Source organism: Antechinus flavipes, chromosome 2, assembly GCF_016432865.1.
Source record: "Antechinus flavipes isolate AdamAnt ecotype Samford, QLD, Australia chromosome 2, AdamAnt_v2, whole genome shotgun sequence".
In the NCBI taxonomy this organism is placed as follows: domain Eukaryota; kingdom Metazoa; phylum Chordata; class Mammalia; order Dasyuromorphia; family Dasyuridae; genus Antechinus; species Antechinus flavipes.
This window is the reverse complement of record NC_067399.1, coordinates 142,272,428-142,290,661: the sequence shown is the minus strand read 5'-3', so window position 1 is coordinate 142,290,661 and position 18,234 is coordinate 142,272,428. Positions and strand designations below refer to the sequence as shown.

Here is an 18,234-nt window from a genome sequence, read left to right as displayed (position 1 = left end):
ACCCCTGGGGAGCAGCCAGCTCACACAGACACCTGGTGTGTATATATAAACAGGACTCCGTGTAATTACATATAAACATACATCTGCAAAAGGAAGCCCCAAGCCTAGGGGGTCACAGCACCACGCGGGCCTCACACCGAGGCTCAGCAAATGAGTGAGTCTGCACGGGACAAGCCTAGGGATTTCGGACAAGAGGGCGAGAGCTAGGGGAGCAAGTGCTGTGGCAGGGGACACGGCGTCCACCGAAGTCCTCCTCCGGCCCTGCGTCCTGACCTGGATTCTTGAAGACTGCAAGTAGAGCCCGAGATCTGCTCAGTCTTACCAAGCTAGTCAGGCTTCAAGGACTGTGTGTCTCTTGTCCAAGGTCCAAGACCAACACCTCGGTCACAAAGCAATGAAATTTTTCCACTGCAGCAACTCAAAGAAGAGGACTGATGGAAGGAAATGTGGTTCCCTGGGGTGTCCAAAAGCTCCATAGTCCAGAGATCCAACTCTCGTAGCATGAAGCCCACTCCAAGCTACTGATCACGGCAAGGAACAGGGTAAAGCCAGGTAAAGGCTGCTGCCCCCCCATGATACGCCTTGGAGAGAGAAGGAAAGATTCTGGCTTGGAGGACGGTTCAACAAACTGAGAAGTTCTTGGCTCTGTGTTTCTTTGACACCAAACTTGGCAAAAAGGTCTTCCGTGGCAGGTAGTGCAGGGGACCTTCTGGCAGTTCCTTTGAATCTCTCCTGAAAAGAAAGGAGATGAAAGGGGAATAAAGAATGAAAGGAGAAAAGGAAGTGTAATAGCTTTACCCAGGAGCATTTGTTCAGCATGTCACTTAAGCAACGAAGAAAAGGAACTTTGTAACACATTCATTTTCTTCTTACCTCTGTGCCCAGTCCCTACTCTACCCCTCCAAAAAAAAAAAAAAAAAAGAAAAGAAAAGAAACTGAGACGTGAATTGATAAATCAAGGATCATTTTGAATGACAGTACTTTCTAATAGAATAATACTAGAGTGAATGTCAAGAAACCTGGATTCTAGTCCTAGCCCAGTCCCAAAGGATTCAGGAGATTCACCAAGATTTTCGTGAGTTGGATTTAGTTTCCAGAGCTGGATTTAAGATCAGAAAGAAATGGATTCAAAAATCTTCCTCTGAAACTAACGATGTGATCATGGCACTCTGTGAGCTTCACTTTCCTTACCTGTAAAAGGGGGATAATATTATGATACTTTAGAACCCATTTCACAAGGCTGTTGTGAACCTTATATTCAATGATGTACATAAAGCCCTTGATAAACTTTAAAGTGTTTAGTGTTTCATATCATCATAATCATGGCTAACATTTCTACATAGCTTACTATGTACCAAGTAATGTGCAAAGCACTTTTTTACAATTACTTTCTCATTTGATCCTCACAACAAGTCTGGCAGGTAGGTACTATTATAATCCTCAGACAGAGTTAAGTATTTGTCTAGGATCATATAGCTTGTAAGTGTTTGGGGCTGGATTTGAATTCAGGTCTTCCTGATTCCAGACCCAGAGCTCTAACTACTGCATCACCTTGCTACCCCATGATTATCATTATTATTCTCACTCTCCTCAAGTTATTTTCAAACGAATTTAGGCAGTCTAAGGATAAGTTGCTATCTTACTATCATTCTTTATTTTAATATTCAGATTGTTGTCATTATAAGGCAACTAGATGGCACAGCAGATGGAGTGCCATCCTGTCTGCCTCAGTTTCCTCATTAGTAAAATGAACTGGAGAAGGAAATGCTAAACTACTCTATTATCTTTGCCAAGAAAACCCCAAATGGAATCACTACAAATCACTGAACAACAACCATAAATCGTCAATGTCATTATCAATATTCTCTGACCCTATTTCATCTATAAGAAATACTACTACTAATAATAACTCATATTTCATCTTTATTAGAGTCTAATATTATTGTCATTTTATACATTAGCAAAAAAGGCTCACAGAGTTGTCCAGAATCACACAGCTATGAGATATGTGAGCCAGGAGTCAAGCTCTGATCATCCTAATACCAAGATAGTGTTCAGAATCCAAGGCTGGGCTTCCTTCAGACAATCTGCAAGTCCCTTCTGGCTGCAACATGCTCTGGAAAGAGGAGCTGTAGCTGTAGACTCCAGATATCTTCCTTTTCCACTCTCCTTTCTATCTCCATTTGATCTCCATTGTCCCTGATCTCTGGCCCCCATCTCAAGACTTACTTGAGAGGGGTAACTAGATGATGTGATGGAGTCAGGAGGACTTGAGTTCGAATCTGGTCTCAGGCACCTAACACTTACTAACTGTGTGAGTCTGGGCAAATCATTTAACCCCAACTGTGTTGGGGGAAAAAAAAAAAAGATTTACCTGGGGACTGAGGGGTCTTGAGCAAGGGATGATTCAGAAGCACGAGGGCTCCTCCATCTCATCCTGTTGAGTAAAGTTTTGACTTTGTCCCAATGGGAGAGGGCATTCTAAAGAGAAGAAAAAGTGAGTCATCAAGACCCAGTTAACTACCGAGATGAAGACGACCCTTACCATAGCCAATGAGGACCCACCCTCCTCAAATCTAGAACTTTATCAACATTCTATCTCCTCACAAGTCCTTGCCCCATAGGACCCTTCATTTCTGATACGCCTATTCCAAGGGGTTGCTGATATTGACCTTCCTGCCCCCAAGCCCTCCGGTCCCCATTAGTTTGCTCCTAGCACTATGGAGCACCTACCCTGTGCCCTTGGTAGGATGGGACTGTGTGGGCAGTCCCCTCTGGTCCCTCTAACAAACTTGGTGCACTCACACTGTGCACCTCTGACCATCGAGGCAGAGCTGACTCTTCCACTGTGAAGAAAGGGGCTTGGGTTAACCTGGGCAGGGAAGAGGAAGCCACGGGTTAATCAAGGCACCTGAGGGTAGGGTTATGGATATTTGAAGCCAAAAAGCCTTCTGTGGAGAAGATGAACAGCAAACAAAGTTTCAAGGGACCAGGAATTTTAAAATGTTTAGCAAGTTGCCATTTACCTGTCTTCTCCATAAGACTCTGAAATTCTTGAGACCCCAACATAGAAAAGGATCGAGGATGAAAAGGAGCAAGGACTGAGCTTTCATTCGTCTCTTCCATGCCCTGCACCGGGAGAGACAGAGGTCTGTGACCTTATCAACAAGGGGATCCGATCCCACAACTCCCTGCCTTCCCATCCAACTAATAACTGACATTAAGTCATCTGGCTGTCTTAGCAACCCTCTCAGGTAAGTATAAGTGGTATGATTATCCCCATTTTACAGAAAAGATAACAGAGGCTCAGAAAAATGTAATGACTTGGACAATTAGCACAGTGAATAGAGCACCCGCCTCAAAGTTAAGAGGACTTGGCCTCAGACACTCAACACTTCCTAGCTGTGTGACAAGTCACCTAACCCCAATTGCTTCATCAAAAAAAAGGAAAAAAAAGAGAATTTCCCACCCTTGAAAAAGCTAAGTTGTTCACAGTTATACAGCTGTGATTTTATGATCCGAGTCTTTATGATTCCAGCTACTTTATATATCCCTCTATTTTTCTGAGACAGAGAGAGAGAGAGAGAGAGAGAGAGAGAGAGAGAGAGTAGTGAAGCAGGAGCAGGATTGAAACTCGTGCCTACCCTGCTCCTCTCCCGCCCTGACATGTGCCCTGCCCCGCCAGGCCCAGGGTCCTCACTCACACTTGGCATCTGCTGGCACTGCTCCTGGAGCTGCAGATGAAGCTGTTGGAGCGTAGCCATTCGCTCCAGCATCAAGCACAGGTGCTCCAGGTATCTCAACCCCTGCCCCGGGAGGCAAGCCCAGGCATCAGATTCAGAGCCCACCGCCTGTAGGGCACAGCAGGGCGTGGTGAGATCTCTTTTCCTCTCCTTGGGCCCCCAGAAGTTAGAAAGTCCCAGCCTCAGGGAAAGGAAGGGAGGATGGGGAGGGGGAGCCAATGAAAGACCCCTGCCAAACAGCATTCCCCACTCCCCCCAGACCTATATCAGGATGAACCTGTGCCCCTGCCCACCCACTCTTTGGGGAGGTTGCAAACAACCCCAGCTACCTGTCGAGTCATGAAGCTATGCCAACACCTACTAATTAGGATCAGGAATTGCCCGAGAGCAGGTTCCACCCCAAGAAAGTTTCAGGGAGAAGGAGGGGGGAGTCAAGAAGAGAGAGGGTCTCCCTCATACCCTCCTCAGTTGGCATCTGACATCTCCCCTTCTGGTCTGATAACCAGCACTCACCTGAGATTCTGCTGGGCCAGACGGGGAGCCAACCGCTGCCTCGGTACCACCCTGAACTCCAGTTACTTCTGGGGACACTTCAGGTCTCTGCTCGCTCCGCTGCCAGCGCTTGGGAACTAGAGTAGAGGAAGATCGAGGCCGGCAGGACCTCGCCACCACCTGCTCTAGTTTTTGACTGGCCAGGAACCGGTCTAGGTCCGGAAGGGATTCCACGGTGACAGGGGCCAACGTGGGCCCCCCACCCAGCTCCAAGCTTGAAGAGTCCAGGGCAAAGTCAGGGGAGCTGATGGGGGGACTCTCCTCCCCCCCCATTTCCACCCCAGAATCCCTTGAAGCCTGTTCTCTGGAGTCTCTCCTGGAGTGATCTCCATCCTGGGGATCAGCGGAGGGTGCCCTGGGCATGTCATGAACACGAAGATAGATGCTCTTAACACCAAGCACCACACAGCCACCCAGAAGCTCCTGACAACCACCATCTGCCAAGGAAAGCCAGCATCAGAGACCATACACGCTCCCACCCCCGAGGTTCCAGGGCCAAACAACATTCCCATGGGAAGGTGTGTCCCTAGAGGAGTGGGCGAGGGGAGGAGACTGCTTAAGTGATACTAGGGTAGAACCCAGATGAGATCACAGCATCTGGGAACTGGAAGAGACTCAAGAGGTCACAAAGTCAAAACGATAGGTGAACATGAAGTACCTCTGGAACATGTTCAACAATACAGGCAATAAAGGAGAGTTCACAACCTTTCCTTTCATTGCTCTCTCTCTCTCTCCTCTCTCTCTCTCTCTCTCTCTCTCTCTCTCTCTCTCTCTCTCTCTCTCTCTCTCTCTCTCTCCTCTCTCTCTCCCCTCTCTTCTCTCTCTCTCTCCTTACTCTCTCTCTCTCTTTCACTGGTAGAATGGATAGAATATCAGGAGGACCTGAGTTCAAATACAGCCTCAGACATTTACTAGCTGTGTGCTCCTAACTCTTTTTGCCTTAAAAAAAAAAAATTAAATACCAAATTTTTAATACTGCAAAAAAAAATTTTTATTCGTTTGAATGACCACAGATAGAAACCCCTTTATATGTAGGACTGTTTTTATGTTACTGAGGCCAAAGAATTTGATTACTCAGTGATCAACACAACTTCACTGGTCCTCAGATCTGTCATCTGTTCCTAGTTCCTAGTTCAAGAGGCACCCCCACACCAAGAACAGATAGCAGAATATAATAAGAATAACAAATAGCATTTATAAGAGCTGGAAAAGGAAATGGCAAACCACTCCAGTATTTTTGTTAAGAAAACCCCCAATGGAGTTTTGAAGAGTCAGACAGGCCTGAACAAGAAGCACTTTATCATTTTACTCCCTGGGAGGGGTAGGAATTATTAGCCACATTTTACAGATCAACAAATTGGGCACATGGCTGTTGTTTTAAGACACAACTTGAACTCAGGTCTTCCTAACTTCAGTTCTATACACTGTGATGACGAATTACCATAGAATGATGCATTATAGTATGCAGTATACTATATCACACATATAGTATACATTATATGCTTATATTGTAACATCCCAGATTTGGAGCAGACTTTAGAGGTCACGTGGTGAACTTCCTCATTTTACAGATGAGGAAACTGAGGCTTAGAGTCACCAAATGATTTGTCCAAAGTCACATAGGAAGGGGCAGAGCTGAGGTTCGAACCTGGGCCCTGGGACTAAGTCTAGCACTGTTTCTACTGCATGATACTAGACAGCAGGAAAGGTCCGCAATAAATTGATGCAGCCCAGAAACCTAGCTATAGACAAAATCCCATTACAAATATTATATTTGGGTAAAACCAAAGCATAAATCATCGGCCATTCCCCTCTCCCATCTCAATCCCAATAGCATGCTGTACATATAATTATCCTGGAAGCCCTCTTCTAAAATACGCGGTTAAGATTTCCTTTCTTCCCTGAGACCTCGGAATGCTTGGTCGGTTCAGTAGCAGGGAGGAAACAAGGAAGGGTTTGCTAACCCAAGTTGGAAGGTTTGCCTGGGTGGAAAAAAAAAAGGGGGCGCAGCAAAAGATGCTTAATCTGAGGGGGGGCACTAGAGAGGGAAACGAATGCTCTAACAATCAAGCGCCACTCTGAATGAGAGCTAGTAAAACGAGAAAAACCCTGGAATTTCCACCCAGTCCACAAGGTCCCAAGGCCAAGGGCGGGAGCCCTGGGGGAGGGGAGCGAGCAGTAGTACAGAACCACCATAAAGCATAAATCCCCAGCCCAGCACCGAAAAAAGAGACCCTCAAAGGAGTAGGGGGCGGAAGGTGGCGGGGAAGGGGGGGGACTAGGGGAAGTGTTAATTAACAGCTGGCACAGTTGTTTTTTCTAATTAAAGCAAATTTAAGGTAGGGTGGGGCGGGAGGGGGAGATTCGGTAGGGAAATGTTAGCTTGGGGCAAATAAGCAAAATTTAAACTTAGAGCGTGGCCAGTATGTCTCCAGAAGAGATGTAAAGAAAAGCGGACGGGGTGGGGGGGCGGGGGGGGAGGTCGCTATCCATAAATCCAGATAGGTCTAATCTGAAATCCGGGTCCACAACACGGTGGGAGTCCCGAAGAGAGGCAGTTCTGGGGCACGGCGCAGGACTCCATAGGAATGCGTCCTGGGCGGAGGAGGGAAGCGCGTAACCAGAGCCCGGGGAAGAGCGCAAGGTCCCAGACGCGCTCCGAGAGAAAGCCCCATCCCGAGGGCAGAGAGGAATAGGACGGATGAGATCGCCCGACGTTAAATCGGGAGGTTGTTGGGCCCTCCTCCGCCCCCCAGCCCAGAAGTGCCCTGTGAGCGCCCCGGCGCGCACGCTTCTCGGGGAGAATCTCCGCGCCGCCCAGGGCTCCCGGGCAGGGGCAGCGGCAACTCGGTGACTCACCCTGGCGGCCCAGAGGCTGGAGGGTGAAGACCCGCCGCCTCCCCAGCATGGCCCGGCTCCGAGGGTCGGAAGGCGCAGCTGCAACCCTGGAGGAGGATCGAGTGGCCAGCCCCTGTCCGGAGCCCCCACTCCCCTCCCAGTCCCGCCACCCGGACAGGGCGCGGCCTGGGGACACTCCTAGCCTAGGAGGGCTGGGGGGAGGGGGAGAGGGGAGAAGGTAGGAAGGAGAAGGAGGAGGAGGAGGAAGAAGAGAAGGAGAAGGAGGAGGAAGAGGAGGAGGAGGAGGAAGAGGAGGAGGAGGCCAGATTGGGGGAAGGAGGGCGAGGCGAATGCGCTTCACTGCTGTGAGACTGCTGAGGGTCCCTTCTGGTTTATAGGGAGGACTAGGGACAGGTGGGGGAAATGTGAGCCCGAGACAACTGGGGGAGGAGGTGCCTATGTATGAATGAACCCGAAGAGGGGAGAGAGGGAAAGGGGCAGGTGGACTCGGGATAAAATCCTCCAGCCCTCTTGCCTATTCCTGACCAGGAAAGGAGATTTGGAGGAGCAGACAGTTTGGTTTCCTACTCCCTCAGCTACCCTTACAAAGATGAAATCGGGACTGAAATTGGAACCAGGAAACCAGACCTGAAGTGGGGATGGGTGGTGGGAAGGGGTCTGATATGGGCACCAGCCAAGAGAGCCTTCCAATCCCGATTCTCTACCCACTATCCTCTCCCCGAACCTCAGTATCCTCAGCTGTAAAACAAGATTCTACTGTTCCAAGTGCAGTATAACCGAGGAAAGAGTTGTAATCATTGTAAAGAGAAGGAAGCCTTTAAGGTTTGCAAGTCACCTTATATCATTTTATTCCCTGGAAGATAGGTGCTATTCACTTTACAGAAGAGCAAACTGAAGCAAAGATGTAAATGATCAACTCAGAATCATACAGTTAGGGCTATCCCAGAGTTCCTTGTCGTTGTTTATCCTTTGTGCTTTCTTTTCTTTTTTTTTTTTATTTTTTTGCTGAGACAGTTAGGGTTAAGTGACTTGCTCAGGGTCTCACAGCCAGGAAGTGTGAAGTGTCTGAGACCAGATTTGAATTTGAACTCAGCTCCTCCTGACTTCAGGGCTGGTGCTCCATCCACTGAGCCACCCAGCTGCCTCTTATCCTTTGTTCTTGAAGAATTCCAAGACTTCAAGGAGGTGATGTTATAACATGCCAGTGAATTGAATTTCAGTGAGGGAGGGCTGTGCAAGGTCACTTACTTCACTTTCCCCTCCAGAGCCATCAGATTCAGGGACAAGATAGAGATCAAGATGACTGAAGATGGCCCTGAATGAAATAGGAGACTTTGGCCTTTTTAAGTTAAGGTCTTCAAAAGATCTCAGTTTGACTCAGGCCACGCCAGTTCAGTGACTAAGGTGAGGTAGCAATTGAGCAAAGAATCTCCTCTTTCACCTAGTTCAAAAAAAATCTAAATAAATAATGAATCTGGGAAGGAAAGAGCATCAGGGCTTCTGGTGAAGCAGAAATGATTGCTATTTACATTCAATGTGAGTCAATCAGGACCTAAACAATCTGGACCAAATGGGGCTTGAACTATGACTTATTGGTGGCCAATGAGAATTAGACTGGTTTTGCTTTAAGGCCTGCTCCTTAAAAAAGAAATCTAACCAGTAAACCCCAAGATATCTTGGGAGGGTGTAGAGGTGCAATAAAGGGGGAAAAAAACGATGCTTTTAAGAGCAGATAAGGATATGATATCCTATGTGGAAGAAAGAGAGGGAGGGGAATGAGAGAAAGAGGGAGGAAGGAAGTCTTCCAAATGACTAATTCCAGGCCAGCTTTATTTACTGACGTTATTGTTTGTCCTTCATTCTGGAAGAGGACCAAGACATCTGGGAGATAAATGCCATGACATGCAAGTGAACTGGATTTAAATGAGGAAGGACTGTGCAAAGTCACCTGCCTCACTTTCCCTACCAAAGTCATCTGGGTCCAATGGCAAGATATAGATCAAGATGACTGGAGATGGCCCTGGATGAAATGGGTATAGACGAAAGTTTACTTCCAGGAGATAAGATACATATTTCCCTCCAGTTCCAGCACTGGGCTTTGCACCAAGTAGACACTCACTAAATGACCTAAATAAATGTTTTAATGCCATTCTTCAGAGTCAGAAGACCTGCTAGTCTGGGATCTACCCAGCTTTGGAATGGCCAAACACTTCCTTATCCGTGAAATAGAGATAACAATAACAGGCCCCCCTACTCCCTTAGAGGAATGTAGTGAGGATCAATTAAAATTGATAGACATATGCAAAACATTATTCTTATTCTTAGGTTGGGTCAAAACTCCACTCCAGGGACAAGATAAATAGGCCCTACTGGGGAAAGAGAAGAAATCTTTTCCAGACACAGCTGGTGTTGAACCATTCTAAAGGGGGGAGGAGGAGCAGAACCCTTAGCTGTAGCTATAAATTAGCATCAAGCTGCAGAGACACCCCCAAGTCCCCCTTTTACTCCCTCTCCTCTCTATTCCACTTAGATTCCAAGGATTCCCTTTCCCATTCCAAGAAGCAGATTGTTGGAGTACATGAGCAAGAGAAGATACCTGAGTTAAGAACAGAATTCTTTCAGTCCTCTCTCCAGAAAGGGAGACAAGAAAAGAAAATCTCTCAGAAGTAGATAAGGAAGAGAATGGAACTGTAAGATGCCTACCCTGAATCTGGGGAATGTGAGGAGAGATTCCTAGAGGGGCCCAGCTGTCTCTGTGGTGACTGTAGGTCAGGAATGTGGCCTGCCGAGAACAGGAAGCTCAGGGCCTGCCGGAATGCAATCTCAGGCACAGACTCTCTCTGAGTGTGTGTGTGTGTGTGTGTGTGTGTGTGTGTGTCAGACCGACTTCCACTAACCTGCCCAACCCCCTCTCTAATTTCCCCAGAAATGAAAAAAGACCAGATTCCCTCATCCTCAGTACAAACCATGAGTCCTTAGCAAGCTAAGGAAAAAGAGACATCTTTGGGACCCTTGGGAGTTGCCTTGGTTGGCCTTGCCCCTTAATTCACTTCCTTGTTCCAAACTAGACCACAAACTCCTAGCCCTTACTTACCATCTTAACCTAGGAATGCCTTCCAGAAATGCCCAAATCAGAAACTTTAAACTATACTCCTACTTCTTTACCGCTTAAAGGTCAATCCCCTGCACAGTCCAGAGACAGCTAGATTTCCCCACACTTTGCTTCACATCTTATCCAGCCATCCCTTATTAACCAGTACCAAATCTTGCTCCTACTCAGAAAACAGTAACAACATCCATATTCTTTTGCTGATGGGAAGGACATGACTGTTGACTGTCCTGTGGCTCCATTCCCATGTCATGAGAAGCTCTATTCCAAAAGTTTCTTATATAACTACTGATCTAAAATGCCTGTTTCTTTTGGACAAGCTAGAAAGCTCAGGGCAGCTAGGAGTCAAAAGTGGATAGAGTGCCTGGCCTGGAGTCAGGAAGGCTCATCTTCTAAGATCAAATGCATCTTCAGATACTTACTAGCTGTGTGATCTTGGGTGAGTCACTTAACTTTGTTTGCCTCAGTTTCCTCACCTGTAAAATGAGCTTCAAATAGGATCATGAAGAATTGGGCTCAACTGGACAAAAACCCAGTATGATGCAAAAGTAGGAAGTGGTCAAGTTATGAAGAGCCCTACATGTCAAATAATGTTATATTTGACCCTATGGGTAATAGGGAGCTACTGAAATTTATTGAATGAGTAGGTGACACAGGAAGATCCATTTGATAACTGAATGGAGGGGCAGCTTGGTGGCGCAGTGGATAGAGCACCAGCCCTGAAGTCAGGAGGACCTAAGTTCAAATCTGGTCTCAGACACTTAATACTTCTTATCTGTGTGACCCTGGGCAAGTCACTTATACCAATTGCCTCAGAAAAAACAAAAAAAAAAAATAATAACTTTGAGAGATAGCCGAATGGAGCATGGACTGGGGAAGAGACCTGTGAGATGATGAGGGCCTGTATCAGAGTGGGGGCAGTGTCAGAGAAGAGGGTATATATGAGAGGGTTAAGGGACTTGCCTAGGAGATACAACTAGCAAATGTCTGAGACAGGATTTGAACTCAGGAAGATAAGCCTTCCTGACTCCAGGAGCAGAGCTCTGTGCACTATGGCACCACTTAGCTGCCCAAATAATTTATGATACGGTAACTCTGGTCTTGCTGTTGCTCCTGCAAGAATACAATGTTTCCCCTTTCCCAGCTTCCATTGGTATGCTCTTCCTCCTTACCTCCACCTCCTAGCTTCCTTGACTTCCTTCACAACTCAGCTCAAGCCTCACCTTCTGCAAGAGACCTTTCTCAATGTCCCTTAGTGCTGGTGCCTTCCCTCTGAGATTACCTGCCACTTACATCATAAACATCTTGTCTGTGCGCCTAATTGCATGTTGCCTCCCTTGTTGGAACATAAGCTCTTAAAATCTAAGTATATTATATCTACAATGTTGCCTCTGATCTACCAACTTTGTAACTGGCAAAAACCAAACTAAAGTTAGTATGGCATGAAAGAAAGAAAGAGAAAGGAAGGAAGGAGGGAGGGAGGAAAGGAAGGAAAGAGGGAGGGAAGGAAGGAAGGAGAGAGAGAGGGAAGGAGGGAAGGAAAGAAGGAAGGAAGGAAAGAAAGAGGGAGGGAGAGGGAAGTAAAGGAAGGAAGGAAGGAAAGGAAGGAAGGAAAGGAAGGGAGGAAAGGAAGGAAGGAAAGGAAGGAAAGAAGGAAGGAAGAAAAGAAGGAAAGAAGGAAGGAAGGAAGAAAAGAAGGAAGGAAGAAAAGAAGGAAGGAAGGAAGGAACATAAGCTCCTTGTGGGCAGGGACCATGAGTTTGCCTTTCTTTGTATTCTCATTATTTAGACAGTGCCCAGCACATTTATTGCTATTGTTGTTCAGTGGTTTTTAGCACCATTGGACTCTCTGTGACCCCATTCACAGCTTTCTTGGCAAAGATACTGGGGTGGTTTGCCATTTCCTTAGGGCTTAATAAATGCTTGTTGACATGTGAAGACATGTATAAATTACTACAACAACTCAGAAACAGGAGCACAGTCTACAATGACTTTTGAAGGGTGTAGGGAAGTGTCCAGCCCAGCCAAATGAGACTTAAGCTGAGACTTGAAGGAAACCAGAGGGGCCAGGGAGGCCAAGTTGAGGAGGGACAAGATTTTAGGCGTGGGAAACAGCTTGGGAAGATGTCAGGAATAGAAAATACATCATACCCAAGGTCACAAGTGGAATCTGAACCTTGGGCCTCCAGCTCCAGAGGACAGTTATTGAAATTGTCAGTAATACATATAAGCATTATACACTTATACATGAATAAAAGATTATAGATAGATAGATAAATAGATATAGTCACAAACATATATAGGAGAGGCAGTACTGTTAATAGAATTAATAGGGAGCTCCTGGATTTAGGAAGACCTGAGTTCAAGTCTCTACTCTCATGATACATGTTGGCTGTGTGACCCTGAGCAAGTCACTCACCAAGTATATATCCATGTATGTGGGTATGCACACACACACACACACACACACACACACACACCCATATCCATTTTTTCCATGACCCCATTTGAGTTTTCTTACCAAAGATACAGGAGTGTTTTACCATTTCTTTCTCCAATTTAATAAACACTTATTAAAATATATATTCTACACTGGGCAAAAAAGAAAAATGAAACCATTCTTGCTCTCAAAGAGCTTAAGTTCCAGCCGAGAGAAACAGCCTATAGAGAAGTGGAGTGTCCCAAAAGTCTTGGTCTAGTTTTAAGCTATAAGCTTAAGACTTTTTAGGAAATCCTGTATAAGTCTAAACAAATATCTATCTATCGATATTTAAACCTGACACCTTGAGTGCTCCATCGGAACCCCCAGTACAGATCTTATGGAAAAACATAGAAGAGAACCACAAAGGATGGACAGGTATAGGGTAATCTATATCACTAGAGGGACTGGCCACATTAGTGAGCTCACAGGTTATCTATATAGAATATACATCTTATAGTATTCTGTATCTCATTATCTTTTTTCCTCAAAAGGCTTTTAAGCTCCATGAAGGAAAGAAATCCTATCATATATACTTCTGTATTATCAAAAAGGCACAGACCAAGTTTATCAATAATTATATAGTGAATTGTCCAATCCTTTAAAAAAAGTTGAGAAACCAAATGCTTTGCCCTGGAGCATATAGTCATTAAGATTTGAACCTTATGGAGGTCTTATGCCTCCCAAGGGCCAGTACTCTTATCAAGATATTCAACTGCCTCATTTCTTCTGATTTGAGGAGCAGGATTACTTTTCTCTTAGTTATTTTCCAACCAAATCCCTGACACCATCATTCTTGGACACCTTGGAAACTTGTCCTTAAACCAAAGCAAGACATATGAATGTAATGGAATATTATTGTTTTATAAAAAATGATGAGCAGGCTAATTTCAAAAAAGCCTGGAAAGACTTAACATGAACTGATGCTGAGTGAAGTGAGCAGATCGATGTGATGATAACTATGCTAGATTTAGTTTTCAGCAATTTGGTGATTCATAACAATTCCAATAGACTTGGGATGGAAAATGCCATTTACAATTAGAAAGAGAACTTTGGAGACTGAATGCAGATTGAAGTATACTATTTTCACCTTTTTGTTTGTTTACTTTTGTTTTCTCAATTTTTTTGCCTTTTGTTGTGATTTTTGTTTCACAAGGTGAGTATTGTGAAATGTTTAAAATGATTGCACATATATAACCTCTATCAGACTGTTTGCTGTCTTAGGGTGGGGGGAAATAGGAAGAGGGAGCAAAAATTTGGAATTCAAAGTCTTACAAAATTTAATGTTGAAAACTATCTTTACATCTAATTGTAAAAATAAAATACTATTGAGAAGGAAAAAATCAGACCAGGATCTACCTCTCTGCAGCTTCTACCACTGTTCCTTGTGGTAGGAAACAAAGCTAAAGATGTCTAATCATATCTCTCTTCCATATGATAATACTTCAGAAATTTGAGTTGGTGGCTTGATACCTCAGTGATGCAATAGAATGGAATCCCAAAGACCTATGTACAAATCCAGCCTCAGAAAATTCCTATCTGTGTGACCCTACACAAGTCACTGTCTTAGTTTCCTTATTTGTAAAATAGGGATGATAACATGTAACTCCCAAAGTTACTGTGAGAATAAACTAAAGAATAAATTTATTTGTAAAACACCCTGTAAATGTTAGATATTATGATTATGATAAGACATTTTTATCTAAACATACCTAGATCTTTTAACAGATCCTTAAATGTCAAAACTTATAGTCCCTTCAACATCCTAATCACCCTGCTCTGAACTTACTCCAGTTTGTCAACATTCTTTCTAAAATCTAGCACTTGCTCCTCCAGTTCACAGTATCATAGATTTAATAATAGCAGCTTTAATAATAACTATAACTCTCAAAAATTTGCAAAGCTCTTTACAAAAATTATCTCATTTTTATCTATTATAATCCCCATTTTACAGGCAGTAAATTGAGGCAGAGATTATGTGACTTGCCCAGGGTCACAAAGAGCTAGTGCTTGAGGCTCTATTTGTACTCAGATCCAACTCCTGTTGGAGTCCTGTTGGAGCCACTGTGTTGGCTATAACAGGAAGGATGGATACTGATATAAGTTTAAAGGCAAACTCTGAAAGATTTGTTATTTTCGTTTTTTAATAAATTCCAGCAAGTGTTGTAATCTGTCTCCTTTTCCTAAATTTGGAGGGCAGAAAAAAAAAAATCCAATTTAATTGAGGTCACCAGTTCAGATCTGAATAATCGTCATTGTATTATCTGACTGCAGCATCTTTCTTCAGATCCATAATGAAGTCATTGCTCTCCAGAAGCCATGGAAACCCTTTGCTTTGAATTTGAGACCTCGGGTTTTGTAAGATGTGCGGCCAACATATCAGCACAATCTTCCTTGTTCTCCTCATTTATAGCCTGCCCCTCCTCCTCAGCTGGCTCTGCTCGGCCTCCCGGAGGCAGCCTTAGAAGCAGTTGGGGCCATTTGGAGAAGACGACTACAGGAAAGCTTCCTAACAATTAGAACTATCCAGAAAGTAGCCGGGCCTGTTTCAGATGGTAATTAGTCTTACAGTACCAGAGGTCTTTAATCTGAGATGTCCTAGATGGAAGTCCTGCCTAATTATGCAATGGACTCTTCAGTCAATCAATAAACATTTATTAAGCACCTACTATATGCCAACCATTGGATGCCTTTTGTTGATCCATTCCCAGGAGTGCCCAAATCATGAGTAATATCGAATACCATGGATGGGTGAGAGATCTTGGGTACATTTCCAAGAGTTTCCTCATTAGGTACAATTTCTAATGATGAGAATGTGCCTCATTCAACCACTACAGATCCCAGTTGTGAAGGGATGGAGCTGGGTAGAGAATTTATTCCTGCATTTTTACAGAAGGACAGATTCACATACATTTCTACCTAATGAAGTAGTGGAAGCTAAATTTAAAATTTTAACAAAGCCAAATTTCAAGTTTACTAGCAGTAGAATCACATAATTCATTGTGTCTGACTAATTGTAACCCCATTTGGGGTTTTCTTGGCAAAGACAATGGAGTGACTTGCCATTTTCTTCTATAGCTCTTTTTATAGGTGAGGAAACTGAGGCAAAAGGGTTAAGTGACTTGTCTCAGGTCACACAACGTGTATCTGTGGTTTGATTTGAACTCAAGATTAAGTCTTTTGATTCCAAGTTAGTACTTTTTTCCCTGTGCCATCTATAAAGCCTGGGGAAGAGAGTAAAAGGGAAGAGCCAATTATCTAATTATCATTAAAGAATGAATGAATGAATAAAAAAGCATGTACTATGTACTTGTTAGATGGTGAGTAGTAGGATAAAGTTTTACTAGCTTTACAATTCTATGAGAAGTTCTTGGGCTGAGGGAAGGAAAAAAGGGAGGAAAAAAATACAAAAAATTTACTTGAGCATGTGTATTAAAATCAAAGAGCTGGGTTTAAATCCCAGCTTTGTTACTTAATATTTGTACTGCCATGAACAAGATATTGCCCTTTTCCTGCCTTAATTTGTTTGTAAAATGACAGAGATAGCATCAATTGGAGAATAGATGAATAAGTTATGGTATATGAATATAATGGAATATTATTGTTCTATAAGAAATGACAAGCAGGTCGATTTCAGAAAAGTCTGAAAAGACCTACATGAACTGATGCTAAATGAAGTGAACAGAATCAAGACAACACTGTACACAGCAACAGCAAGATTATGTGATGATCAATTATGATCTTAGTTCTCAGCAATAGTGATCTATTGAGTCCAATAGATTTGTGATGGAAAATACCATCTACACCCAAACTATAGAGACTGAACGTGGATTGAAACATACTATTTTCACCTTTTTTTTTCCCTTTCTCATGGTTTTTTCCCTTTTATTTTGTTTTTTCTTGCACAACATAACAAATATGGAAATGTTTAAAAGAATTATACATGTATAACCTATATAAGATTGCTTGCTATCTTGGGGAGGGAGGAAAAAAATAAAACACAAAGTCTTATAAAAATGAATGTTAAAAACTATCTTTTATTTGGAAAAAAGAAAACGATAGGGCTAGATTGAATGAGCTCTGAGGTCACCTCTCCAAATTCCAGGTAAAAAAGAGCTCTCCATCCTCAATACACTTTGCCAATAACTCTCCTTTTAGAGGACTTCACTTTTCTTAATATGATAGCTCTTATCATGTGTCTTTCCCCTATATGAAACTGTAAGATTCTTTGAGGTTAGGGTTTTTGTTGTATTTCCATGATACCTGGCAAAGCAGGCTGTGAGGGCCTGGCTTCCCAGAGCTCCATCATTCACCTTTTCTGGACCTCAACATCTTCACCTGTGAAATAAAGGATTTAAGCTAGGTGGCTTCTTAAAGGTCCTGCCTACCCCTAAACCAGTAATCATGATATTGAGGCCAGATTCTCTGAGACTTTAAATATTAGAATAAGACATTGAGACTTTATTCTGTAGGCAATGGAGAGACAAGAGGCAAGAGACTAGGACTTCTGCCCTTCCTTTGATAACTACTAGCTGTGAAACCATGGAAAAATCATTTAACTTCCCTAAAGTCATCCGTTAAATAAGACTAGTACCGACTAGTACCTACCTCCCAAGGATATAGTAGAAGGATTTTGTAGTCTGTGAAGCAATATAAAAGCTTCAGTTGTTATTATTATGCACTTGTTAAATGATTAGACAAACTTTTCCTTCTTTTCCACCATATACTAATCTGCCACCAGGTGGGGATAGGTAAGCATTTCTGAAACCTCGAGGTCAGTTTTGAGCTGGAAACCTTAGAAATCATCTACAACCTAGCTTCTTAAACTGTGGTTCTTGATCCCATAGTGGGGTCTCCTAACTGAATGTGAGGGTTGCAAAATTATGATCTATCATCAGTCAATATTTGATTTCTATACCTATTTTATAAACCCATATGCCTGGGGTCACATAAAAATTTCTTGGGTTGCAAATTAGAGACAATGTAAATCAATACATACGATGTTAATTTTTTCCCCTTTTTCTTCTGTTTTCTTTCCTCTCATCGTTTTTCCTTTTTATTTCTGATTCTCTTCCAATGTGATTCATAAAGAAATGTGTATTTTTTAAACGAATGTACATACATAACCAGAAAATAAAATAAAGTTTTTTAAAAATAAAAAAATTAAACAAGGGGTTTTAAGTGGGAAAAGTTAAAGAAAGCCTGATCTCGACCAACCCTTTCATTTTACAGATAAGGAAATTGAGGTCCAAGGAAATTAAGTGATTTGTCCCTAGATCATACTAGTAAGAAGTACCACAAACCAGCTTTGAACCAACCAGGTTACAGATTCAAATTCAACCAATGAAAGAAATCACAATATGTTTATATAAAGGTAAAGCTCAAGCATGAGTTCAACAAACAAGAAAATTCCCCACAAAGAGTTGACATTGGTGCCAGCAGTCGTCCATGCAGGCAACCTGGGAAAACCCCACCACCATCACCCCTAGACT

At 43.4% G+C, this 18,234-nt stretch overlaps 1 protein-coding gene across 1 annotated transcript; it reads right to left on the bottom strand.

Moving 5' to 3' along the window:
* Window positions 1-38: 38 nt before the first annotated feature.
* Window positions 39-9,416, bottom strand: C2H8orf58 (chromosome 2 C8orf58 homolog). Its single transcript, XM_051975711.1, has 7 exons — window positions 7,155-9,416; window positions 4,257-4,732; window positions 3,705-3,851; window positions 3,027-3,129; window positions 2,734-2,846; window positions 2,375-2,481; window positions 39-732 (listed from the first exon to the last, which is right to left on the bottom strand). Exons 1-7 carry the CDS (start codon window positions 7,201-7,203, stop codon window positions 621-623), a joined length of 1,107 nt encoding a protein of 368 aa, XP_051831671.1. The 5' UTR covers window positions 7,204-9,416; the 3' UTR covers window positions 39-620.
* Between the last annotated feature and the right edge of the window lie 8,818 nt (window positions 9,417-18,234).